Below are 27,360 nucleotides of genomic sequence, written 5' to 3' on the forward strand. Positions count from 1 at the left end.
CTGGTCCCCACCTTCAGAGGACTTGTGCTCGCCTTCCTCAGCCCATCGCTAAGCACTGAAGGACAGGCCACTTCCTCAGCCACGCATCTGGGTTTTCTTGTTCTCAGAGGGAGTATTCGGTGGCCTCGAGTACTCTGTCATACCCTGAAAGATGAGCTGGAGAGTTACAGACGGGCTGCCAACAGAAAAGACTCTTCCAGGGTGAAGGCATCCATCTGCCCACAAGGGAATGTCATGTCAGTGTGTCCAAAGGCCAACAAAATATATGTCACATCCACAAATCCAAACTTGGGCTAAAGCAAAATTGAGAGTCACTGTTACTGGGATCTTTTGGTGTCCCGGGCAGCCTTTCCCTAAGAGCATTAGCTATTTCTGAGTGTTAATCTCTTGGCGTGAGTTCAGTGGAAAATGTGATCTTTTGTGGCAGACCGTGGTAGCAAGTTTGATCAGGTTAGCGAAAGGGACCCATGATGGTCTATGGAGGCCGGAGCACAAGTGGGAGGCCACCACAGCTGGCTCTCACGGTCCCGAGGCAGGCCAGGCCCAGCCATGCACAGTGCTGCCTCCTGGGGTCTCGGCTCTCGCTGTCATGTTCTTTATCTGGAGTAGCAGCATCTTGGGGGTGCTGTCACAGTGGAGGAAGGAGCCCTGTCCTGGTTACAGAGGGAAGTCTGTTTGGAGCACGGCTTTGCTGGGGGCATCAAATGCTGAGGGCAGACAGCTCACAGGAGGAGAAAACCTGAGGGCTCACTATTTGTCCCCTCTACTTTTTTCCAGCCTGCACGGACAAGGACCTGAGGAACCTCGCTTCCCGGCTGAAAGACTGGTTTGGAGCCCTTCACGAGGATGCTGACAGGGCCATCAAGCCCACCGGCTCTGGCGCAGCGCAAGGCAGTAAGATGGCTTCGCTCTTCTAGTTGATTTCACTGTAAACACCGCGTGTCCTCAGTTACTGGCCATTGGTGACTTCACAGGAGCATCTGGGGGGCTGGTGGGCAGGAAACACCAGGGTCCCTGTGTGCACAGACTGTGCGGGCTGTTCCATGGCCTTGCCTTCACAGCATGCTGGGGTTCTGTCTCTGTTGCTGAGCAACTAGTAGTCTCCTTTGTAACAGCAACAAAAAATCTCAGTTTATAGATAGAATGTAGTTTGCATCATTAGACCTTTATTTTGGAGCTTGAAGGTTGTCCCTAACTTTCAGCCATTATAAGCAACACTGTAGCAAACATATTTGATAATTTATCTCTCAGAACATTAGTCAGAATGCATTTTGTCCATTACTGACTTGGTAGAGACAATGCTCAGAGCCTCTCCATACGCTGGAGCAGCTCAAAGTGGGTCTGGATGTTTGCACTTTGATGGAGTCTCTCACTGCCTTTAACCCAAAGGTCACGAGCGGTGAGCCCCTCCACCCCGTGGCTGATGGGCACAGAGTGACGTACTCAGCAGTGCAATTGTTCAGATACACATAGCCTTGCCACGGCCTTTTCTACGGAGCACTTCTTATACTGTGACAAAGTGATATCAAAACACGTGTTGTTTAAAGCATAGAGTATTGCATCCCATCTTTGATCCCGCATGCATCCTGACAGGATTTCTGAACGTGATGCTCCTGGACTGAATTAAATAGGTAAGAAGTGCCACTGGCAACTTGAGGGACCCAGGGACCCAGGGGTTAACCAGCATCTGGTCTTCAGACTAAATTAGAATGAACTTCCTAATTTTTTGGTTATTCTTTGCTGTTCATGGCCATTTAGAGATATTAGTAGAGAATATTCAACTAGGGGACACTTCTTTTACCAGTTTGGATCTTGAACCTTAGTGGAAAGATAAAGATTCTGGGGGAGCAAATGTTAAGTGTCCAAAAAGTAGGTCCTGGTGGTTTTATCTGTGGGAAGGGGAACATAAAATGGCTGCTTTCCATTCTTTCCGAAGGTCTCCTTGGGGGTGTGTGGACAGTTAATTCACAGCTTTTCCCTGGGTTCCTCCAGGAGCTGCTGAGCCCCTGGGCTTTCTGAGCAACCTTTCAGTGAAGGGCAGATTGATAAGGGAGAGCTGCTTCCTGCAGCCTCCAGTCCCAGGAGACTCCTTCTGATTGTTAGGGAGCCTGCAAAAGATCTGCCTTTGGGCACAAGCAAATGGAGTCCCCCGAAGAGGTTTTCGGGTTTGATGTCCTGAAGCAGCTGGAGTGAAGGGATATAAAGGAATGATGCCTGATTAGCCCACAAGGCACAGAAGGCAGAGATGTTTCTGTCAGTGTGGGAGTTCTGAAGGGGAAACACCGAACCCTAGAAGGCCCACGTGTGCTTGGGTCCTACTAGAAGGGCTGCTCTGTTTTCCTCTGCCCCTGGATGTCAGATGCATGTGCCTCTTTTCTAGAACCTTCCAAGTGGGTGTGGCCACTGAGCTGGAGCTTAGACTACTGCCCAATCAGCTTGGCACTTCTTTTTGGTGGTCAGTCAGCAGTATTAAATTTTCCCTTTCTCATATATATGAAAATGGTAATATCCTATAACATTGATGCATATTACAGAAAACATTCTGTACAGAAGTGTGGAGCCATTTAGTGTCAGAGTAAATCATCTTCGTTTATTCAGTCTCCCCTGTGGACGTCATCAGTGTAGAGGTTGTTCGGTCAGGACCTTCAAAGAGGCCACATGGCATTCCATGGTCTCTCCTGAAAAGGGGGCTCTTTTCTAAGATGTGTTTTAAGATATCCAGAGGAATAAATGGTAAATTGGAAAGATTTTTACATTTGAAGGGGTAGAGTTTTCAGTAGCTAGAACACTTCTCTCAACCAGTTCTCCTCTGGAGCACCTTCTGTGTGCCTGCACTGGCTGAGGCTACTGGAGGGAGCAAGGAGCTCAGGGTGTAACTCACAGGCGTGGACAATGAGAGGAAGCACAGGGTTCTATGGGAGCTCAGAAGAGGAGGTGCAGGACCTAGGTTCCTGGCTTCTGGACATTGAAGACCCTTTTGTAAAGATGCTGCTTTAAAGGCCAGGTACACTGTGCCATGTCAGACGTCCTACTGACTAAGCAGGGCTTCCTGGTGAGGCACGTAGAAACCTGAGGACAGGATGAAGGCAAGAACCCCAGGAGGGGCAGTCGACCCCTGAGGATCTTCAGTGACAGCAGCCTGCCTCACCCCTGCCACTGCTCATCCCTGCACTTGGCACCCAAGTCAACTGGATGTCCTTCGGGTAGGAGGGTCTTGTATCATGCGAGGCAGCCCTGGGAGAGGAGGGAATGAGAATGCAGACTCAGGGGTGGGCCACCTGAGCTCATATCCCTGCCCCACAATTGTACGGCCTTGACCAAGTGACGTGAACCTTGAGCTTTTTTTTTTTTTATTCTGTAAAGTAGAAAGGATAAAGCGTCATTTCATAGGGCTGTTAGAAGGATTCAGTGAGATCATTAAGTAGGAAATGCTTAGAAGAGTGTCTTAAGTAACACAGAAGTGAACTTGTACCATTTTCCTGGGAAAATAAAACTAATCCTAGAAATCCAGGTTATGTAATAATTTGAAATTGTGTGGTGCTTCTGATTCTGAAAGAAAGATGAGTTTCAGATTGGAGGCCTGTCTTCTCTGGGGTTTGTCTACAGCAGACTCAGTATCCCGAGTATTAGGCCAAGTGTTATTGTTCGAGTGCATACAGTTTCCATGATGGAAACAAATAATTCTTTAAGAAAACGGCCTCTCCTCCCCCAGGGAAATAAGAAAGAAATTATTGTTGGAGTCAGTTTGGATTCCGTGCCATGTGTCTCTCGAGGGGATTGCAAAACAGCAGCATGGGGAACTGAGGCAGGTACCTGGCTTGTCTTCCCATTAATGTTCAGACTGCTTGGCTGTTACCGTCCTCTGGGATAGACTCCGTGCTCCGGGGGGCACCACCTACCTTCATTTGTTTCCTTTGTTTTGGTTTTTCAAATAACTTTTTTCCCAAAATATAAAAGCATAGTTTGTGGTACCGTCACAGTCCTCTGTACTCACCACGCTGGGACTCTTCCTGTCAGGCACACCCTGTTGTAAGCGTCTGGCAAATAAACCCACATTTACATTACAGATAAGTGCATATTAGGGATTTTTTCCCTTTAGAACATAATTTCCTCAGATGCTGATTTAGTGCATTTTAAATTCTTTCATTTTAAAACTCACAACAGCTACCAGCTATGCTGATAGAGTGCTGCTCAGACCACGAGCGGAGGGGAGAAGCATCGGGGGAGGGGCTGGGCCTCCTTCGGGGGCAGAGTCAGGGAGCAGGCTCGGTGGCAGCTGAGATGTGTCCTTCCCTCGGCAGGATTCGACACCAGCATCCTGCCCATCTGCAAGGACTCCCTGGGCTGGATGTTCAACAAGTTGGACATGAACTATGACCTCCTGCTTGACCACGCAGAGATCAACGCCATGTACCTGGATAAGTACGAGCCCTGTATCAAGCCGCTCTTCAACTCCTGTGACTCCTTCAAGGACGGCAAGCTCTCTAACAATGAGTGGTGCTACTGCTTCCAGAAGCCTGGAGGTAAGGCCCAGGGGCTGGGCTGGCCATTCAGGAGGCCCCCTCTTCGTAGTCCATTAGAAAGACAGACACACTGACAGAGACACTGGCCACCTCTTCCTCCTCCATTAGGTAGACAGGTAGGTAGATACATAGAAAGGAAGGAAGGAAGAAAGAATGAACGTACGTAAGTCATACTTCCGTGTCCAAGGGCTGAATCACAACTTCACAAGCTAACAAATGGTGGTTCCACTCTGTCTGGCATTATGGAAGGGCAAAAGTGGCCAGATTTATGCATTCACCAATCTTTCTTCCACCTTTGATCATTGTGATTAAGCAAAAGGATGAATGAGTAGCAACCACTGATCCTAAGAGTCAATCAGTGTCTATCAAGTGCAGGGACGTCTGTTGGGGAAATTAGATTCCTAAGTTAATTCAGATGTTTTGGGAAATTTCATAAGCATAGGCAGCAACCTAGAAAGGTATGCAGGACTCTGAGTGCATTCATCTTAAAATGAAATTTGAATTTTTTTGAGGAACCTGGAACCCAGCATACTCCCTGAATTGGGGAGTAAAGGTGATTCTGAGGAAGCTCAGGTAGACAGGCTGTAGCTCGGTGGTAGAGTGCATGGCTAGCATGCAGGAGGGCCTGGGTTTGGTCCTCCCGTGAGAGAGGGGCAGAGGGGCAGGCAGCGGCTGAGAAGGCAAGCTACCCAGAACCATCCCAGGTGGCCAGGGGGACGGCGCTGTCTCCTGGTCAAGGCACAATCGGGCATTACACCTCCAGGGGAAGAATGAGCCTCAACCTGAACCCTGAGGATAAAACCATATAATTCTGTATGATCTCAGGCCCCAAGCTCACTAGGCTTAATGCTGAGCCACTATCAGCATTTCTATTGAAGTAAAAAACACGGCTGTTATTTAACATTGATTTGGAAGGAACAGCTGATGTGATTAGAAAAGGGAAAGATACGAGGTATAAAAATTGAAGAGAAAAAATTATCACCATTTGCAGATAATATGGACTGCACACCTGAAAAATTCAAGGAAACCAACCAGAGTAACTATCATAAATAAAATGAGAATTTAGTAAGGTGGCCAGGAACAAATTTAGTATTGAAACAACCACCAGTGAGGACATATAATGGGAAGAAAATGGATTTCGTTTATGCTGGTATAACAGTCAACACCAGGGCAGTGTATCTGAGAACAAAACTTGTAGCTCCACTGGTTTACAGGCAGACCCTGCGCTGGGATAAAAGGGCTCAATAGTGTAGAGCTGTCAACTCTCTCTGGATTCATCTAATTCTTCCCTTTAGTGGTGATGTAACCTTTTTGCCTGGAAGCCAAAAGGACTCTTTACCTTTCAAGAACATAAATTTCCTAGGACGTATCTTAGTTTTGCTCATCCTGGTTGCTGTCACTTTTTCCTGAGACACAGTGTGTTCCTTTGAGCTCTAGAATTAAAACTTTAATCTTAAGAGCACCAGTAATATGGCTGTCTCAGCTCAGTTTTGCTGCTTCAGGTATATCTTTCCTTCTTTATTGCTTAATTTTCCTCTTTATGTCATTTATATCCCTGAGTGTTTGTGTCTCTGCCTTATACAGTCTTTTTTTCATTAGAATCCTTGCTTTCTTGGAAAAATCTTTGGTAAATATTGTCCTCTGCTTAGCAGCAAACGGTTTCTGCTGTGAATTTTTCATCTGCAGTTTTTTCTTGCAGCATTTTTAGTAGGTCTCAGTCTTGATTCATTTCCCCTTATCTTTCAATAAGTAGCGTTTTAAAAATGACTATAGGACAACTTGAAAAAGAGCCTGACAATTAGAAACTTCATACTAAACAGACACCTTGCTCACAGGAATGACTGGGACGCTCCTTCTGCGCAGTGACAGAGATGTGCATTTCCATTTGTAACTGGTTGTTGTAAACACGTGAGACAGTTCTAATACATGGTCTAGTGCAGTCTAAGAATTCAATCACTGCTCATTATTTGTCATAGCAAGTGCTACCTTTAATCATTTTAAATCCCGAAGGCAACAAAATATACTCAGTAGCCGGATTCTCTCAAGGAACAAGCAGCGAGACCAGGCGGCACTGTGAAAGCCCCAGGGTAACAGATGTAAATGGGTGCTCAGGTGCTTCCTCCAGGTTCCACACCTGCAGGTACAGAGATGGTATAAGTGTCTGCAGAATCTGAATTCATGGTCTGCGCTGGAGGACCGTGAGCCAACAGGGCCTCCTAGAGCCACAGCCTCGGCAAAGGTGAGTCATGGTAAAACTCCAGACTCGAGGTCACCTTTCTTCTTGCCTGGAGTGGAAGGAACCAGGGTAGCACACACTTGCCTATGCGCTGCTTAGCCACGCGGCTCCTACTGTATCAGTCTTTCGCTTGAGAACTGCCCGTTTGGAGCTCGTCCATAGCAACATGTGCTTGATACCTGAGGGCTTGGAGGATGAGAGCTACAGAGACCAGCTGCAGCCACTCAGCCAGGAAGCGGCAGAGCCCGGCGTCCAGGTCTCACTCTTCTGTCCTCACTGTCTCTCTAGGTCTCTTCTGTCCCTTCAGAGTCGTCCCTTGAAGCCCTCTGTTTTACTTTCTTGGGGCGTGAGGGCTAAAGTGGGCATTCTAATCCTCTTTCTAAACTGCAAGACTGGAGGGTGACTAAATATTTTTCCAAGTCTTTGGATTCAGTATATGTGCCCTCTAGTTTAAAGCTTTGGTCCTAGTTCTCAGCTCATAGAAATCTTAGCTGATAACAGACTTTCTGCTTTAGGTAAAAATCACCTAGAGACACTTGGTATTTGCTTGACTTGCTGGTGGGGAGAAAGATTCCTGTACAGTGCAAGTAGCCCACAAATACTATTTTAATACGTATAGCACCAGGTACTTGTGTACCTATGTATTTAAGATTTCTTAAACTTAGTAACACCAATGTCCTAAATCTGTTTTGCCGCACAGTAATAATAGCACATGGAGTAATTCCACTCCCAGGTGTGTCATTGTGTACATTTCACATCAAGAGTGAAGCCAATCATTAGAGATTATATCCCTTCCCATCTGGAAACTGACTTACATAAATTACTTTTAGGTCTCCCTTGCCAGAATGAAATGAACAGGATTCAGAAGTTGAGCAAAGGGAAGAGCTTGTTGGGTAAGTGCCATTTCTTGACACTCATTTAAACAACTAATTAAACCATCCATGTCTCTTGTAATATTGAGCACAGCAATGGTTATTCAATTAGGGACTAGTGTTTCGTGAAAGAAATTCCCCGTCTTACCCCAGATAGGGCTCTTCCAGGAAGCTGGTGATGTGCCCTAGGCAGCTGGACAGAACCCGAGGCCCAGGTAACAAGCTGAGAAGTACTGCAGGCTCCATCAGCCGGACAGCATTCAAAGGTCACCCGTGGGCCAGTTGCCTGGGTGGACACTGAGCCCCATCTCTACTGCTCATTCCTCCCTGGCCTTGGGCTCCAATGGCCCTTGACTTTTTCTTTTTTTCAAGTACGCCCATTAAATAAAAGAGTTTCCCACATTCCCCAGATCAAGTTGTGCATTCAAGGAGGAAGATAAGCTGATTTCCTTCTAAATTTATCAGACAGGGTCCAAGGACTTGAGCATACTTAAAGACATTTGTTTCATGTGCATGATCCCTGGACTCTTTGTCCAGATGCTGAGGCAGAAGCAAGTGGGTTGTGTGAGTATGTTTTTCCCTGACATGCTGCCCTGTAGCCGAGGTAAAGGTCCCTTTAGCCCCACACCCTCCTTCCTGCAGGACTCACCTGTGGTTGTGGCACTCAGACCATGCCATTGCCGACACAGCAGAGGAACCTTATCTGTTACTCTAAAAAGACAGCTGGCAGCTGCAACACAATAATTCAGTTATTCTTGTTCCACATTCAGAAGCAGGTGCACCCCCTAAACAGCTGCCATTTCAGGTGTTTATCTATTTATTTACCTGAAGGAAATGGGCAAGTTTTTGCAGATTGTCAAATACAGATGGTCTGTGACCTCTGGCTGTTCACTTTGAGTTTTGGGTCACCTTACGGTGGATCCCCGTCCTTTCCTCTACTTTTGAAAATTACTTATTTCCCTGGCTTGCCTCACACTTTCCACTTCTGATAACACCCTTTTCAACTCAGAAGGAGCTCCAGAGTTGTGATTTTGACCTGTCTGGGTGTCGGTTCTTCTCCAGTGTTTTTTAAAAACAAACATCCTTCTGGTTCTCCCTTCCATAGGGCTTTCCAGTGCAAGGACTCGGTCCTACCTCTCTGATTGCTCCATGTGGGAGGTCATTTTGGTCTGAGTGACGTGCCTAAGAGAACTAGCAGAGTGCTATTTTTATAAATGTATTTTCATTACATGTGGTATCTTCTTACTGCTTCATTAATAATGAGGTACTGTCAGGGATGCGGTCTGAGACTAGAAGATGATTTCTTCCCCCAGCGCACATCAATGAAAGGCCTACCTTTGTCTGCCTAGGCGTCCCGCTTAGTTTCAAGCTCACTTTATCACATCTCCCCACATAGGGAGATTACACTAGCTGACTCATAAAAATACCATTTATCCTATCTGCTTACAAGTTATTTTTTACATGAGAAAATCTAATATAAATGTGTATTCAGGGGCATTCGGACTCAGAAAATGAAATAAGAAATAACAAATTAGAATCAGTTATAATTACTGCCTTAGAAAAAAATGGTAATTCTATTACATTATAGGTAGAGTAGCACCTGCTTCTTACCAACCTGGAGGCTCAACCCAGCATGCATTTTTTTGTGTCTATTAAGTACTATTGTTTTACAGCTGCAGGGCGAGGAGGAGGACCAGCATTTCCCCAGCTTTTTACTAGTCCATCTTTGCAGAGCTTGACTGGCAATCTGTTAACAAATCTGCCTTTTGGTTACTGAAGGCATTTTTTTTTTCCTTCCTCCTATTTCTGCAGACTGGAGGTGCTGTGCACTGGCTGAGTTTCTAAGTTAGAGTGTGGGCACCACTTCTAATTGTGGCATTAGCAGACTTGACTTACCTGTCCCTTAGGAGTGGTTTTCTTGGGACAACTTCTGATCCTTGATCTCTGAGAGCCTTGTCATCTTGGAATAGCCTGGTGAACAGTGAGTAGTTGGTAGAATCAGCTGGATCTGTGGTTACTGCCTCCCCATTTCATAAAATTCATAAAATAAAAGGTAAATTTAAAAACCCTGTCATCCTGAAAAAACACACAAATAAATTTAGAGACTAGAAAACCAGAGGAGTGGAAGCAGAAACCTCCATCTTCACATGGGTGAGGTAGACAGTAGTTCTCCCGCAGTACATGAGCTCACAAACACATACACACACTCAAAGAAAAATTAAAACTAAAAACTCATAAATGCTACTACCTACAGCTGAGTGAGGATCAGACTGGTAACACTTGTGTAAGCACAGAGAATACTGTCTTCAAAGCTGAGGGGAAATCACTTTGCACCTAGGTATTTATTTCCATGATCACATGACAGAGACATTCTCAAACTAAAGACGCATGGCCCAGACTTACTAACGCATCACTGAAGCCTGTGATACTCAGAAAACAAATGATCCCAGAATTATTATTGAGATGCAACTGTGGAAAGGAAAAAGGCATACTGCTAAATCTAAATAAACATAACTATACAAATAAACAAGTGTTTTGCTAATAAGCTAGAATTAAAATTTCATACTGTAGGGGGCAGTGAGAAAACTGTGTTGAGTTTCTGGTTAACTTTAGCTCTTAGGGAAAAAAAATAGGCTTCTCTGCATACTTAAAGGTAACAACAAAAATACTGGAAATAAATAGAATATACAGCTTTTAAACTTACAGAAGAAAACCATGGAATAAAGAAAACTTGACCATTTCAACAAAGAGCAGGAAAGGAAGAAACAGTAAATACAAAATATAGTGGTAGAAATAAAAACATACCTGTAATCACAATAAATGTGAATGGGCTAAAAGTCAATTATTATGAGACAGACTATTAAAATCTGACAAAAGCAAATTGTTTTGAATTCTCAAAAGGGGGAATATCATCTTGCTAAAACATTTTTTACCATATAATGTTTTGTATTAAAGTTAGTTATAGGTATTCTAATTAATGACAACAGAATTGCAAGGAAGAATTGTCATATTTACAACCCAGAGACTTCACTGTAACCTCTTATTGAAACTTACAGTTCAAGTAGACAAAAAAGAACATAATTAGTATTCTTATACATGTAGTCCTGTGTACACAGGCATAGAATATAGTCCTTTCAAAGACACATTAATATATGTCATGGATTATGCCACAAAAGACAACTAAAACTAAAATATACCTCAAAAAAGTATCATAGCTCATATTCACTCTCTACAACACAATAGAAGTAGAAGATTACCCAAAGACAAGAAAAAAATAAGTCATCCAAATTGAAAAAAGAGGAGTAAAAAGTTTCTTTGTCCGGAGATGAAATGATTTAACCAAGGGGGTGAAAGATCGCCATACTGAAAACTGCAGACACTGATGAAAAGAATCCCATGTTCATGGATTAGAGGAGTTAATACTGTTAAAATGTCCAAACTACCCAAAGCCGTCTATAGAGTCAATGCAATCAGTGGCATTGTTTTTCTTTTACTGAAGCAGGAAACACAATCCTAAAATTATGTGGCAGTTCAGAAGACCCCAAATAGTCAAAGCAATCCTAAGAAAGAACAGTTCCGAGTTTCCAGCTATAACGTAAGCGACGGTCATCACAGCAGTGTGGTACTGGCATAAGGACAGACACACAGGCCCATGGGACAGAACAGAGAGCTCAGAAATAAACCCATGCAGGTAAAATCAATATATTCAAAAGGCAGTCTCTTCAATAAAGGGTGCTGGGAAAATTGGATATTCACATACAAAAGAATGAAACTAAACTCCTAATTTGCACCACTCACAAAAATTAATGGATCGAAGACTGGAAAGCATAAAACTCCTAGAAGAAAACAGGAAAAAAAGCTCTGGACATGGGCCCTGGCAGTGATTTTCTGCATATGACACCTAAAGCAGAAGCAACAAGACAAATGGACTTATTTACAAAACAGAAACAGATTCACAGATATAGAAAATAAACTTAGGGTTATTGGCAGGGCGGGGGTGGGAAGGGATAAATTGGGAGTTTGAGATTTGCAGATACTGACTAATATATATATATAAAACAGGTAAACAACAAGTTTATACCATACAGCACAGGGAACTCTATTCAATATCTTGTAGTAACTTATGGTGAAAAAGGATATGAAAGCAAATCTATGTATGTTCGTGTATGACTGAAGCATTGTGCTGTACACCAGAAATTGACACACTGTAAACTGACTATACTTCAATAACTATACACAAAATAAATAACTGGGACTATGTAAAATTTAAAAGCTTCTGCAGAGCAAAACAAACTAGCAAGAAAATGAAAAGACAACCTACAGAATGGGAAGGAATATTTGCAAACCATGTATCAGATAAGGGGTTAATATCTAAAATATATAAAGGACTCATACAATTCAATAGCAAACAAAAACCCCACAAATAATTTAATTTGAAAAATGGACAAAAGAACTGAATATTTTTTCAAATGACAGTATTCAAATGGCCAAAAAGTACATGAACAGGTGCTCAGCATCACTAATCACAAGAGAAATGCAAATCAAAACCACGATGCATTATCCCTTTGTGCCTGTGAGAATGACTGTCATCAAAAAGACAAGTGATAACAAATACTGGCAAGGATGCGGGGAAAGGGAGCCCTTGTGCACTGTTGGACAGGTTATAAACTGGTACTGCCGCTATGGAAAACAGTATGAATGTTCCTCCAAAAACTAAAAATAGAACTACCACAAATCAAAACTACAATGAGGTATCACCTCACACCAGTCAGAATGGCCGTCATTCAAAAATCCAAAAATGACAAATGCTGGAGAGGCTGTGGAGAAAGGGGAACCCTCCTACACTGCTGGTGGGAATGCAGTTTGGTGCAGCCACTATGGAAAACAGTGTGGAGATTCCTCAAAAGACTAGGAATAGACTTACCATATGACCCAGGAATCCCACTCCTGGGCTTGTATCCAGAAGGAAATCTACTTCAGGATGACACCTGCACCCCAATGTTCATAGCAGCACTATTTACAATAGCCAAAACATGGAAACAGCCTAAATGTCCATCAACAGGTGACTGGATAAAGAAGAGGTGGTATATTTATACAATGGAATACTACTCAGCCATAAAAACCGACAACATAATGCCATTTGCAGCAACATGGATGATCCTAGAGAACGTCATTCTAAGTGAAGTAAGCCAGAAAGAGAAAGAAAAATACCATATGAGATCGCTCATATGTGGAATCTAAAAAACAAAAACAAAGCATAAATACAGGACAGAAATAGACTCATGGACAGAGAATACAGACTTGTGGTTACCGGGGGGTGGGGGTAGAGGGTGGGAAGGGATAGACTGGGATTTCAAAATTGTAGAATAGATAAACAAGATTACACTGTATAGCACAGGGAAATATACACAAAATGTTATGATAAATCACAGAGAAAAAAATGTGACAATGAGTGTGTATATGTCCATGAATGACTGAAAAATTGTGCTGAACACTGGAATTTGACACAACACTGTAAAATGATTATGAATCAATAAAAAATGTAAAAAAAAATAGAACTACCATATGATCTAGAAATTCCACTTCTGAGAATATATCCTAAGGGAATGAAAATACTATGTCAAAGAGATACCTGCACACCCATGCTCACTGCAGCATTATTTACAATCGCCAAGACAAGGAAACCCGTGTTCATCAATGGATAAATGGATAAAGAAGTTGTTACATGTATATACATGACACAATATCATTCAGTCACAAAAAAGAAGGAAATCCTGCCAATTGTGACAAGGACAGACTTTGAGACCATTATGCTAAGTGAAATAAGTCAGACAAAGAAAGACAAATGCTGTATGATCACTTATGTGTAACTTAAAAACAAACTCATAGAAAAAGAGCTGAGACTAGTGGCCGCCATAGGCAGGGGGAGAACTGGAGGAAGGTGGTCAAAAGGTACAAACTTCCAGTTATAAGATAAATAAGTACAGGGGATGTAATGGACAACACGACAACTCTAGTGAACATGCTGTGTGGTATATCTGAAAGTTGTTAACAGAGTAAATCCTCAGTTCTTATCGTAAGGGAAAAAAGCTTTCAATACGTATGAGATGATGGATGTAAACTAAATTCACTGTGGTATCATATCATTATGCTATATGATATAAGTCAGATCTTTGTGCTGTGTACCTTAAACTTACACAGTGTGCTATATGTCAATTATATTTCAGTAAAACCATAAAAACTTCCAAAATAAAACAAGTTACTAGTAAGAGTAGTACCAAAGAGAAAAATAAGAATTCATCAAAGAAGGAATGCTGTCTAACCTTGAGCAAGTCCTAGAACCATGTTATCTGGACTGAGAAATAGCCAAGCAGCCCATCCTGTCCTGTCAGCTCCGCAGCAGATGCCCCATGTGCGGTGTGAGCCCTCTCTCTCCTCTTCAAGGGCATTAACTCTGAGTGTCTGTTCACTTCTCGGATTCAAGTTGGACCTTTTGTCCCCCCAGGAGCATTCATACCTCGATGTAACGAGGAGGGCTATTACAGAGCCACACAGTGTCACGGCAGCACAGGGCAGTGCTGGTGTGTGGATAAGTACGGGAACGAGCTGGCCGGCTCCAGGAAACAAGGCGCCGTGAGCTGTGGTGAGTACGCACAATGGCCTCTGATGACTTGTAGGTTCTCACCGTGTAAGGCTCTGGGCACCAGAATTTCTAGAGGTCGCTGAGGTCTACAGTGAGAGAGTTTACAATGCAGACACAATAACCCTGACATCACATGAGATGAAGCATAAGACCTGGCTTTTCGAGTGGCAGGAACTCACCATGACTAGTGATTTGCATTAACAAGAAGGTAGAAGCATCTCTAGAATTATGGGGCTCACATCAAAACAGAGCTTATGGTCCATGCCACGCAGACTAGCCCCACCGGGGCAGGGATGATCCCATTTTCAGAAGGTAAATGGCATGGTTTTGCCCTCCCATGAAGGAGGTAGTGAGGCACGAGCAGAAACTAACCTCAAATCTTTTCTTCCTTCCTGATGTTTCAGAAGAGGAGCAGGAAACTTCAGGGGATTTTGGCAGTGGCGGCTCTGTGGTCCTGTTGGATGACCTAGAGGATGAGCGGGAGCTGGGCCCACAGGACAGACTGGGGAGGCTGCGGGTGCACACCCGGGCAGTGACGGAGGATGACGAGGACGAGGATGACGACAAAGAGGATGAGGTCGGGTACATATGGTAGTCCCCACGAGGAGGAGGATGCGAGCTCTGCACACAACTGCAAGTCACTTCCTGTTCCTGCGTTTGTATCTAAGACTCCACGGCCCATGGCCTCTTCTCCATTGTTGCCCTCTCTACCCAACCTAAGGTTTGGAAGACGACTCCTTGTTCCCAGAGCATTCTGATTGATTTTGCATACGGTGTGTGGGAAGAAGGGTGTTGGGTTTTCTTTTTTAGACAGAGGAATGGCTGGTTGAATTAGAGCCTCCTTCCCTCCCGTGAGTTTTTTGCAACAAGCATGTGATGTATGTGGGATTCTGACAGCGCAGGGAGCCCCCACCCTCTAAACATCAAAGACCCTTTCCATCACCCACACCGGTGGTTATTACAGCATGGTTCCCGGCCTTACCGTGTCTAAGTGCTTTTCTTGTGTCCTGTAGATGTTGTGGAAAACACACCACACTGTACCTTTCCCCCCTGCCCCTCCCCACCCACCCTGGTGTTTATTATTACACATTAGTTTTTCACATCACTCGATCTGGCTTCCTACAAACAACAGCCTTAATTCAGTTAAGAGTCCCTTTGGGGAACTGATCTTCTCTATTAAAAGATACTTCTCTCTGTACGTGCATCAATATTTGAGTCTGTACAGAAGAGACTGTACACACCTCTCAGAAAAAAGGGTTTGGGTGTCTATTGAAAATTCACTTGGAAAAAAATTACACATTTGTCAGTATGTCCAGACCTGGGGTCATAGTCTGTGGAATAGGGAATTTGTACCGAAGTCCTTTCTTTGCACTAACGGCTGGCACGTGTAGCCTGCAGGCTGAGGAGGCTGCTTCTCTATGCAGCGGCAGAGTTACCGGGAGCCTCTTTGATTTGGAGGAGCCTCTGTCTGCCTAAATCACTTTTCTTGCAGAAGCCATGTGACTCCCACGTGGGCAGCCTCACAAGCCATCTCTCTCATTTCAGCTCAAACCCTCCCCTGGGCTGCAGCAGGCCTGTCTGCGGCACGTTCCTCCCTTCCCTACCTACTCAAGGGCTTTTTCTAAGGCATGTCCACGTACCCCCTGCTCTCCGGGAAGGTGGAACTATAGTGTTCCATAGCAGAAGAAAATTCAGGATTCTTAACTCGGTGTTTCAGTTTGCCCCTTATCTATCCATAAATCGTCATCATGATGAGGGTACAAAAGCTGTACAGATTTTTTTTCAATCACTCATCATTTGTAAAGAATCTCAGATGGAGGCCTAGAAAAGAACTTCAGGGAAGCACATGAGAAGTAGGGTTGGATTTTTAAGAGCTAGTCTGTGCCCCACCCCACCCCCACCCAAAGCTGCATCAAGGTACAAATGAAGAAAGCCCTTCACCACTGCGTTTCTTTTTCCTAAGGAAACTCATTGTCCAACTCTAGCTCCAAGTTTGGTAAGGTCATCATCTCTATTGTCTTTAGGATTTTCCTCTCCCTATCAAACTGGCCCAGGCACAAGTACCAAAGAGTAGTCTTCAAAGTGGCCCCATTCAGTTCAGTACAGGGCCTCAAGCTCCTGTCCCACCTGGTGTCCGCCTACCTGGATGTCCTAATCAGCCACCCCGCAAGGCTCTCTGGCCCACATATGTTTTTCTTCCCTTCCTGAGCTCCAGCCAGGCCACCAGAAGACCACATACACTCAGGCAACAAATATAGTCAATCAGACTGAGATCATGGGGGCAGCTGACCAGTCTTCACCCCAAATTGAGCATTTGTACTTTACCAGCCCACCTCTAACTAGTATTTTCCAGTCTTTGCATTGGCCAGACCCACAGGCAATATCCCTGGAGTTGGCTCAGATGGGAAATGAACTTCTTGGATACAGCAAACCCGTTTGGCCTGACAGACAGGAGGACAGCCAGCACCCCAGCTGTAGGGAGACCACAGGCAAGCTCTGTACTGGGATCTCTCAACTCTATCACCTCCATTTCAGTACTTTTTTTTTCTCACTTGAACAAAAACTCTGAGATAGTAATTTAAAAAACAGCTGCATAATTGCAGCTAAACACAATCAAGTGTATAAAAGAATCGAGGCATATTTAAAAAATCTCAGTTTAGACCAACAAAGAAAACCATTGTTACTGTCTCCTCTGAGCCTGGGAAACACACAAGAGGACAAATTAAAATCGACAAATTGATTTCACTTACAGAAACTTCTAGTAACAGAGCAAACCACTGATTTTAATTTGCCTAATTATCTTATGACAAGTGTCAAATTAAGATGACACTTAAAGACCCTTGGCATTAACTTACTGATGGAGAAGAGTGCTCAGTAGTCAGTTCCCAGTGAGGTAATGAGATGCTCATCTTCAGAGAGATTCCAAGAAGGTATTTTTGATTCATTAAGATATTAAATAAAAAGCCCTCTTATGACTGGAACCCAAAATCAGTGGAGCAACATTAAGGCCACTTTTTGTGCCTCACTTTGGCAAGACAGCATTAGTTTTTAAAGGTACTTTTCATCAGTACTAAAGATTCGTGTCTTTAGTTACCTTAGCCTTAGCAGAATTTTGTTTTCCTCTCTTTCAGCAGGAGTCTTTTAGCAGGTGACTATGTATACATAAAAATCTTGATTTACAAAAAATAGTGCTGTGACCATCATTCCCTTGTTGCAGAAAAGTATGGAGGTGAATCTTTGCAGACTCATTTTTCGAACCTCCTTAGTGAAATAGTTTTATCCTTATTCCATAAGTGGATCTTTGATTTTATACCATTTCCTTGGCATCCAAGTTAAACCCTAGAATTTTCTTCCACAATGAGTTCTCTGCCATATCAGTGTCTATTTATTTCCACAAATACTCTAAGCATGGGAATACCCTCACACTAAATTTGAGGTTTCGTATCAGTTCCTTCTCCTTCACGCCCGTCTCCCCCCACCCGGCAGTGAGCGGCGCCGTGCCTGTCCAGCTCTGCCCTCTGCTCCTCCCAGGACGCCACTTACGGCTATCGCTTTCTTTTCTTCTTCACTTTGGCCACACTGTACAGTAACGTCCCAGAGCCCTTTCTACAGTGGGTGGTTTTGGTCTTTTTCTACCTTTTCGTCAGAGTCACTGCTGTTCGTCCCTGTCCACTGTGTAGCACTGTAATGACAGCCACCAAATCCTGAGTGCCAGTCTGTCGTCCCTCTTGTAGATGAAATAGTAAAGTAGAAAACCTAGTAAATTCTGAATGCTTTCCCACGTAGACTTATCTGGAATGTGAACACGACTCTTTGGTTAACAGTAAATGCTTAACTGTAGTCCTGAGTAGGTGCATTTCTGTCTGTCTCAATAAATTTTAATTTGTCTGCAACATCTGAGTGTTGTGTTTGTTCGTCTGCACGTGCACTCACAGGCCGTGTCCACGCCTGCTCTCTGGGGAACAGCATGGGCAGATAAAGGGGAGCCCCAGTGCAGGGTCCTCTGTTAAGGCTTCCGTACATGGTGGGGAGCGCCCTGCCGGAGGCCCAGCGTGTCCTGACCCCTCGGCACACCCGGGCCCTGTGCTTGCTCGGCCTAGAACCATATCACCTGGCCCTCTTTGGGCTGCCTTCTCCTGTCTCAGGCCCTGACTTGTTACTCAGTCCTCACCCATCAGGTTACTATTGTCACCCTGTTGACAACCTTAAGCTTTTATTTCTTATTCCTCCCTCCCCAGCTCCTCAGTTATTCTCCAGTTCTCTTGGGAAAGGAAAAAAACCCCTCCTTTACAGGAATTCTGAGTTCTCTTTCCCCATTCATGGATTGACACACAGATGCTTGTCAAACATCAGGAAGCGCCCAAATTGGAAGAGGAATTGCTTCCTTTCCACCTTTATCCACATTCAGGCTAGTATATCTATGACTTAATTATACTCTGAGTGAGTAATTTCACCACCAACTGAGGTAGAAACGATGTTATGAATAATTCCATTCCTTTACCCCATGGACTGGATTTTACAGACAATTTACAGATTGACAGTTTAAGGAAACGTGCTTCAGAAATCCGCAAAATAACTAATGTCAGGAGAGCAATGGCCAATATGAAGCCTCCAGGAGAGGCCGGGAGGTAAAAGGTACTGTAAAGAGCAGCTGGCATTTGTGGACACCCCAAATTCCTCTTAAATCAGCAGATTTACAGTCAAACCCCACAGGTCTCCTCAAGTCATGCCATCATGGAAGCCACCTTGATCCATTAAAGACCAGGACCAAAGGAATATTAGTTAAACAGCATGAGTAAAAAGGTCCCAGCACCTCTCAAAACTGTCGGTCAGTTGGAAAGTTTGCTTTGACAAACTGGCTCAAGAAAAGAGGAAGGTTTCAAAATGTATTCATTCAACAAGGCTTTAAAGATGAATGAGTACACTTGCAGATTTATAGATTAATGAGTGCTAGGTAGATGAATGCCGCTATGGGCAGGCACCACATTCAGTGCTAGGAATATAAAAGTAAAGTAAGACCTGGGGCCTGCTCTGTACAGTTATCTCTTCGAAAAAGAGATAACTACTACAGTATAGGTTGGTGGATGTCATAGTTGACACCAATGGCTATCGCACCCTTGTTAAAGCTTGCCTTTCTTGGTTTCTTATATCCATCCTTACCTGGTTTTCATCCTATCTCTCTGGCCATTCCTTTTAGGTCCATATATCCTTTTGTTCAACCAGTCCTGTTCATGTCGGTGTTCCTCAGATCTGTGTCCCTGGCCTATTTCTCTTTAACGTTACATGCTTTCTCCAAACAGTCTGTTAGTGGTTTCAAGCAACTCCTCCACTTGGAGAAGCCCCAGTCTATGTCTCAAGTGTAGGTTTCTCTCTGCTCCATTCTGAAATCATCACCTGACATGTGGATAATTCTACTCAAATTTCCCATTGATACTAACATTTTAAACCTTACAAAATCAAAATGAGAGAATGAAATATAGAGTGAATATGCCTATGACAATAGGGGTCAGCAAGGCTTTTTTTAAAAAACAAGTCCTAGCATACAAGAGCCATGAAGGAATAGATGAATAAATTTTCCTCCATCAAAATTAATTAGCACATGAACAAATTTCAAAGATAAACAAGAAACTAAAGATACTGATGACATAAAACAGATGCAGGGTTAGGATATAAAGTTTTTTCAACTCCTACAAATCCATAAGGAAAATATAGTTCAACAGACTGATGGGAAAAGACAAAAACAACTGATCCATACAAGACGCACAGATGGCCAAGAACGCGATAACCTCAGTCATGACCAGAAAAACAAATTAAAGCAATTATCTCTCAGTCTGACTTAGAAAAAATATATCATGATCATGTCTTGTGTTGAGAGTGCAGTATAAGGAACACTCTTGGACACTATGCACTCAAAACAACCATGTGGAGCGCAATTTGGTAATAACTATATAAATGAGAGTAAACACCCTAGGACCCAGTAATTCCACTCCTCAATAATTACTCTTAGAGGGGAAAAAAATCATACTAGTTTACAAACATATGTGTTAAATGTATGTATGTCCTTTGTAGCATCATTTATTAGAACAAAACATTTGGTACAAAACTAAATATCCATCAGTGGGCAGACTGGACGATTCTCTGCCCTGGAATACTATGCAGCAGTCAAAAATAACGAAGTACTTTCATATGCGCTGACTTAGCAAAACTTCTAAAACATCAGTTGTATGGGGGGAAAAAATCAAGTGATACAGAGTATGAAACATGTAAGTCAGATATGTAAAAGGCAAGACTATCCATCTTCTCTAAGTATGGAAATACATAAAACAAGGCCTAAAAGGACACACACCAAGCTGGTAGCAGGAGTGACCTCTGAGGAAAGGACTCCAATTTGCTCTGATAGCCAATGGGGGTATGAGCCTCATCCCCATGTTTCACTTTTATTTTTTATCACAAAAGCAATACACCACAATGTCTTCTGTGACTTTAAAATAATTCATCAGCTTCCTCTTCAAATTTTCTCCTCCTACACTCCTTGATTTCAGGAATGGCACCACCATCTACACCCCTCTCCTCAACTCCCAACCTGCAATAAGTCACCAAATTCTGTCAATTTTTCTTTCTAAATATCTCTTCTGCTTTATCTCAACACCACTGTCATGCTTCTGACCACTGCCATCTCTCTCGACTGTCCTAGGAACATTTGTGACCCTGCCTGATTCTCGCCCAGCTCCAATGCATCCTACATGCTGCTGCTGCTGCCAGAATAATTTATTCTTAAAGGCAAATCTGATCATGTCACTGACCTACTTAATTTTCAAGGTTTCTCATCACTTTCAGGACCAAATATAAACTACTTGGCATGGCAGATACGTTCCTTTGTAATTGATTCCTTTGCACCTCTTTGTTCCCTCACATGCCTCACTTCTCAAATTCTAATTTTTTCCCTGAGCACCTCCACCCTTCTCAAGCTTGTGCCTGTGTTCCTGATAGTTCCTTCACCTGTGCAGCCTCGGACTCTCAGCTCAATTACTGCTCCTCTAGGAACTCTTCTCAATTACTCTGAGAAGCAAGAAATGTTAAATGGAGTCCTTCAGGCTGAAGTGAAAGGAAGCTAGACAATAGCTCAAAACTATATGAAAGCATAAAATTCTCTGGTAAAGGTACACACGTGGAAAATATTTTAAAACCAGTATTGTAATTTTGACTTGTAACACTTTTTATTTTCTACAGTATTTAAAAGATAAATGCATAAAAATCACAATAAATCTATGTTATATATATCTCTATACATAAATAAAGAAAGCATAATACATAACTACGTAATCTGTGATGTCAATAAGATAAAGAGGAGGGATGAAGGTATAAAAGAGTAGTTGTTATATGCAATTGAATTTCAGGTCTTACCAATTCAAAATAGACTTTTATAATTTTAGGATGCTATATGTAATCTCCATGGTAACCACAAATAAAGTATTTATAGAACAGTCACAAAAGTAAATGAGGGGCAAATCAAGATGTGTCAGTACAAAACAATTAACTAAACCTAAAGGAAGAAGGCAGTGATGAAGGAAATAAAAACAAGAAAGCTCTAAGATATGCAGAAAATAAGTAACAAAATTTCAAAAGTAAGTCTTTATCGATTATTACTTAAGTGCAAGTGGATTAAATTCCTTAGTCAAAAGTCACAGATCAGCAGAATGGATTAAAAAAGTCAAATGAAAACATGATCCATCTATGTGTTGTCTATAAAAGACTCACTTTAGATATAAGGAGAAAAATAGGTTGCAACTGAAAGGATACGGGAAGGTATTTCATGAAAAGAGTTACCAAAAGAGGGAGAGTGTGGCTATACAGGTATCAAACAAAACTGACTTTAAGTCAAAAACTCTTACAAGAGACAGAATGGTATGATAAAAGGGTCAAATCACCAGAAAGATATAAAAATTTTAGACATATATGAAACAAAAGTTAAACCTACAGAATATATGAAGATAATAAAGACAGCCTTGTAAAGAGAAATAGCCCTAAAATAACAGACTTCACTAGCCCACTTTCAGTAACAGAATTAGACAGGAGATCAATAAGGAAAGAAAGGACTTGAACAACTTTTTAAACCAATTGGACCTAACAGACATATACAGAGTATACTATCCAACATCAGCAAAATACACATTTCCTAAGTGTGCACCTGAGCATTCTCCAGGATAGAGCATATGTTAGGCCACAAAACTAGTCTGTCTTATTGTTTTAAGGTTTTAAACTGTAAATTCGATTTTAAAAGATTGCAATCATACAGCATCTTTTCCTATCACAATGGAATGAATCTAGAAATCAGTAACCAAAGAAAAGCCAGAAATTTTACAAATTAGTAGAAATTAAACACTCCTAAACAACCAATGGGTCAAAGAGAGATCACAAAGGAAATTATAAAATACCTTGAAATAAATGAGAATGAAAGCGCAACATACCAAAACTTACAGGGTGCAGCAACAGCAGTGCTAAGAGGGAATTTTATAACTCTCTTTATATGGTAACATTCAAAAAGATCTCAAATCAACAATCTAACTTTATACTTAAGTAACTAGAAAAAGAGTAAAATAAACCCAAAGCTAGCAGAAGGAAATAAAGTTTAGAACAGAGATTAAAAAAAAAAACAGAAAATTAGAAAAAGTAATGAAATCAAGAGTTGGTTTTCAAAAAGACTAACAAAATATAGCTAGACTAACAGCAACAACAAAAAAGACTCAATATAATTAGAAATGCAAGTAGGGGACATTACTACTCATTTTATAGAAATAAAAAAGATCGTAAGAGAGTGTTGTGAACAACTGTACAACAAACTGAGTAAGTTAAACAAAATGAACAAATTCCTACAAAGATACAACTGCAAGATTGAATTATGAAAAAATAAAGAATCTGAATAGACTTATAACTAATAAGGAAATTGAATTAGTAATCCAAAATCACCCAAAAAAAGAAAAGCCCTGAATCAGAGAGCTGCACTGTTGAATTCTACCAAACATTTAAAGAAGAATTAACAACGTTCTTGTCAAACTTTTCTCAAAAAATTGAAAGGGAGGGAAAACTTCTTAACTCATACTTTTTGGCCAGAATTACTCTGATACCAAAGCCAGACAAAGACACTGCAAGAAAATAAAACTATAGACCATTATTCCTTATGACTAGTCATGCAAAACTCCTACTAAACAGAATGTTAGCAAATTGAGTTCAGAAGCATGTTAAAAGGTTTATAAGCCAGGACCAAACCGTATTTCCTTTGAATGCAAGATGATTCAACATACAAAAAAATCAATATAATACACCACATTAACAGAATGTGGAGGGAAAAAACCCACATGATTATCTCAAATAATGCATGATATTTCATGATGCATTTATTATGCTGTTTTCATGATAAAAACACTCAATAAGCAAGGAATAGAAGGAAACTACCTCAACATAATAACATCCATATATGAAAACAGCACAGCTAACATTATCGTCAATGGTAAAATACTGAAAAACTTTTCTTCTATGTTCATGAACAAGATGAAAATGTCTGCTTTCATGATTTCTATTCAACATAATATAGGAAGTACTAGCCAGAGCAATTATGCAAGAAAAATTACTAGAAGCATTCAAATAAGAAAGGAAGAAATAAAATTATCTTTGTTTGCAGATGACATAATATTACATGTAGAAAACCATAAAGGTTCCACAAAAATTAGAGCTAATACACCAGAGTTCAACAAAATTGTAGGATACAAAATCAATACTAAAAAATCAGCTGTGCTTCTAAACAATAACAATGAACAATCTGAAAGGGAATTAAGAAAACAATTTGATTTTCAATAACACCAGAAAGAATAAAATGTTTAGGAATAAACTTAACTGAGGAGGTGAGATAACTGTAGACTGAAAACTAAAAAACACTGCTAAAAATTAATGAAGACAAATAAATGGAAAGGCAACTAGTGTTCACAGACTGAAGACTTAATATTGTTAAGGTATCAGTATAACCCAAAGTGATCTACAAATTCAACACAATTCCCTAGTAACACCCCAATAATGTTTCTGACAGAAACGGAAAATTCCATTCCCAAATTTATGAAATCTTAAGAGACGCTAGAGACAAAAACAATCTCGAAAAAGAACAAAGTTGCAAGATTTACACTTTCTGATTTCAAACCTTGTTACAAAGCTATGCTAATCAAAATTATGAGGTACTGGCATAAAGACAGACAAACAGACTAACGGAATAGAACAGAGAGCCCAGAAATAAACCCTTGCATATACGGTCAAATGATTTTCAATGAGAATACCAGTATCACTGAATGAAGGATAGTATTTTCAGCAAATGGTGCTGGGAAAAGTGCATATCCACATGCAAAAGATGGAAGTTGGACCCTTTCTTTATACTACAAAAATTAACTCAAAGTAAATCAAGGGCCTAAATTTAAGAGCTATAACTGTAAAACTCTTAGAATGAAACACAGGAAGAAAGCTTCATGACAGTGGATTTGACAATGATTTCTTGGATATGATATGAAAAAATATAGACCACAAGAGAAAAAATAAATTGGACTTTGCCAAAACCTAAAACTTTTGTGTATCGAAAGACACTATCAACAGAGCCAATGGGAGAAAGTATTTGTAATCATAAATCTGAAAAGGTATTAATATCTAAAATAGACAGAGAATGCCTGCAAGTCAACAACAAAAGAACAAACACCCCAATTAAAAAAATTAGCAAAAGACTTAAGACATTTTCCAAAGAACATATACAAATGACCAATAAGCATATGAAAAGGTGCTCAACATCAGTAGGGCAATGCAAATCAAAACCACAATGATACACCACTTCATACCATTTAGGATGACTGTTATCAATAATAGTAAGTGTTGGCAAACATGTAGAGAAATGGAAACTCTCACGCATTGCTGGTGGGAATGTAAAATGTTGCAACCACTGTGAAGGACATTATGGCAGGTCCTGGAAAAGTTAGACATAGAATTACCTATGATCAGTAATCCTAGATCACTCCTAGGTGTACATTCCAAAGAACTGAAAACAAGAACTTGAACAAATACTTGTATAAAAATGTTCACAGCAGCATTATTCGCCATAGCCCAAAGGTAACAATCCAAACATCCATCAGTGATGTATGGGGTAAAGAATATGTGGAGATTCTGATACATGTTACGACTTAGATGCACTTTGAAATTATACTGAATGAGATAAACCAAACACGAAAGGACATACATTGTATGATTCTACTTGCATGAGGTCCCCAGAATAGTTCAACTCATAGTGACAGAGAGTAGACTAGAGTAATGGGGGGACGGGGGAGGGGGGCTAGTGTTTAACGGTTAGAGTTTCAGTATGGGATGATGAAGAACGTCCCAGAGAGAGAGAGTGGCGCTGACGGAACAACAATGTGAATGTACTTAGCCCCAGTGAAGTGCACACCTAAAAACGGCTGAAATAGTAACTTGTGTCACATATATTTTAACACAGTTAAAAAGGGAGGAAAAAAAAGGAAAGAGATGTCCTTCTGTCCTGCTCTTTCTCATTCCTCAGTAGCCAACACATGGTTACCAATTACTGTTTGTTGGATGAGTACTGAATACAAGCAAATAGCAATGGGAACAAAAAAAGACTGACCATTTAATTCTTCCTGGAAAGATTTTTTTTTTTAAAACAGACCTCACAGAAAGGATGACATTTGATCAATACCTTCACACAGGTTGAATTTTTCCATCAATTCACATAGGTTGAATTTTTTAAACAGCTTTATTGAGGTGTAATTTACTTAGTATAAAATCTATCCATTTTAAGTGTGACATTTATTAAATTTATAGAGTTGTCAACCACCACATCTAATTTTATATGACATTAAAAAAACACCCTCCTGCCCAGTTATCGTTTTTCCTCTTTCCCATCCTGAGCCCCAGGCAATCACCAAACTACTTTCTGCCTCTGTAGATTTGCCTTTTCTGAACATTTCAGACAAATGCAATCTTCTAACGTATGGGCTTTGTGTACACTACCGATGACAAATGCTCCATGCCAATGAGTTTTATTATTCACCACTTTGGAAGTTACAAGCTCAGATGGCCAACCTGGTGCCAAATAATGATTTGCAAGTCTTCTTAACAGCAGGTGTTGACACTCTAAACAGCTGGTAGCACATGTTGTCCAAAAATCACAGAGCCATCCTGCTTTCCTGACATTCCTGTTGCTTTTGCTATTCTGCCCTACTACTCCCAGTTTTACTGTTCACCATTTTTCTTTCCTCTTTGTTTTTTAAGGACTTAGAGACCATTTGATTATATAGAAAAGTGGTTCCTTCTCACTTATTTTTCACAAATTTGAACTCTATTCATATAAACCTACGTTTAATTTTTTAAAGCAGTAATACTAATCACATTTTGAGGAAAGAAACAGTGAAAATTGTGGCCAGTTCTTAAACCAGGGACCCAGATGATGCTGTTTTGTGGCTAGTGGACCCAGAACTCTACACAGCCTGTGTTACCTCCTGGTCACCTGGGCTCATTTTCAGAAATCAGTGATGGTGTCAATGTAAGTCAGCTCAGTGTCTCAACTCATCCCCCAGTGGGAACACTGACTGGAGCCATCTTTGCCGTAACCATCCTATCTCGTATAAGTTTCACAGTAGTTCCGTACACAGACAGGACTGCTCTTCCTATTTACAGAGACGTTAAGCAACTTTATCTAAAGTCACACAGCCAGTAAATGGCAGAGTGAAGATGTGAACCCAGGATGGGCTGTCTCCAAACCGCATACTCTTTAACTATTAAGTTATGCTGTGAGGCTGTGTGCTCTGACTTAAAAAATGAAATATAGATACATAAGTGAGATAAAACATAACCACACACACAAGAGACACCCTAGACCTTGGGGAAAAGGTCTGGCAATACGTCAGTTCACAACATTTACCACCTACCATGCACCTTCCACTATCTGCTGAGGACATCAGGCCTGGTCCTCAAAGACCTCTAGATGTCTGTGCTAGAGCAAAGGACATACAGAGACAGCCTGAGCTCAATGTCAAGTGAACAGGC

At 41.5% G+C, this 27,360-nt stretch overlaps 1 protein-coding gene and 1 long non-coding RNA gene across 5 annotated transcripts in view; one reads left to right on the forward strand and one right to left on the reverse strand.

Annotated features, from left to right (window-relative positions):
* Positions 1-15,251, forward strand: part of SPOCK1 (SPARC (osteonectin), cwcv and kazal like domains proteoglycan 1) — a 466,817-nt gene extending 451,566 nt beyond the window's left edge. For all 3 annotated transcript variants that reach the window (XM_015239542.3, XM_072956999.1, XM_072957001.1), the window contains 5 exons: positions 778-894; positions 4,302-4,523; positions 7,590-7,652; positions 14,137-14,274; positions 14,679-15,251. In XM_015239542.3, coding sequence (XP_015095028.1) covers positions 778-894; positions 4,302-4,523; positions 7,590-7,652; positions 14,137-14,274; positions 14,679-14,869 — 731 coding nt within the window. In that variant the 3' untranslated portion in view covers positions 14,870-15,251. The remainder of the gene's footprint in view (positions 1-777; positions 895-4,301; positions 4,524-7,589; positions 7,653-14,136; positions 14,275-14,678) is intronic.
* LOC116278148 (uncharacterized) overlaps positions 4,489-27,360 on the reverse strand; it is a 564,959-nt gene continuing 542,087 nt past the window's right edge. The window contains exons 13-16 of one of the 2 annotated variants that reach the window (XR_012068283.1): positions 9,528-9,602; positions 8,281-8,361; positions 6,510-6,657; positions 4,489-4,622 (exon numbers count right to left, since the gene is read on the reverse strand). This is a non-coding gene — a long non-coding RNA (uncharacterized lncRNA). The remainder of the gene's footprint in view (positions 4,623-6,509; positions 6,658-8,280; positions 8,362-9,527; positions 9,603-27,360) is intronic. The other variant, XR_004187521.2, reaches the window with a different exon arrangement.

The sequence above is a fragment of the Vicugna pacos genome, chromosome 3 (genome assembly GCF_048564905.1).
Source record: "Vicugna pacos chromosome 3, VicPac4, whole genome shotgun sequence".
In the NCBI taxonomy this organism is placed as follows: Eukaryota; Metazoa; Chordata; class Mammalia; order Artiodactyla; family Camelidae; genus Vicugna; species Vicugna pacos.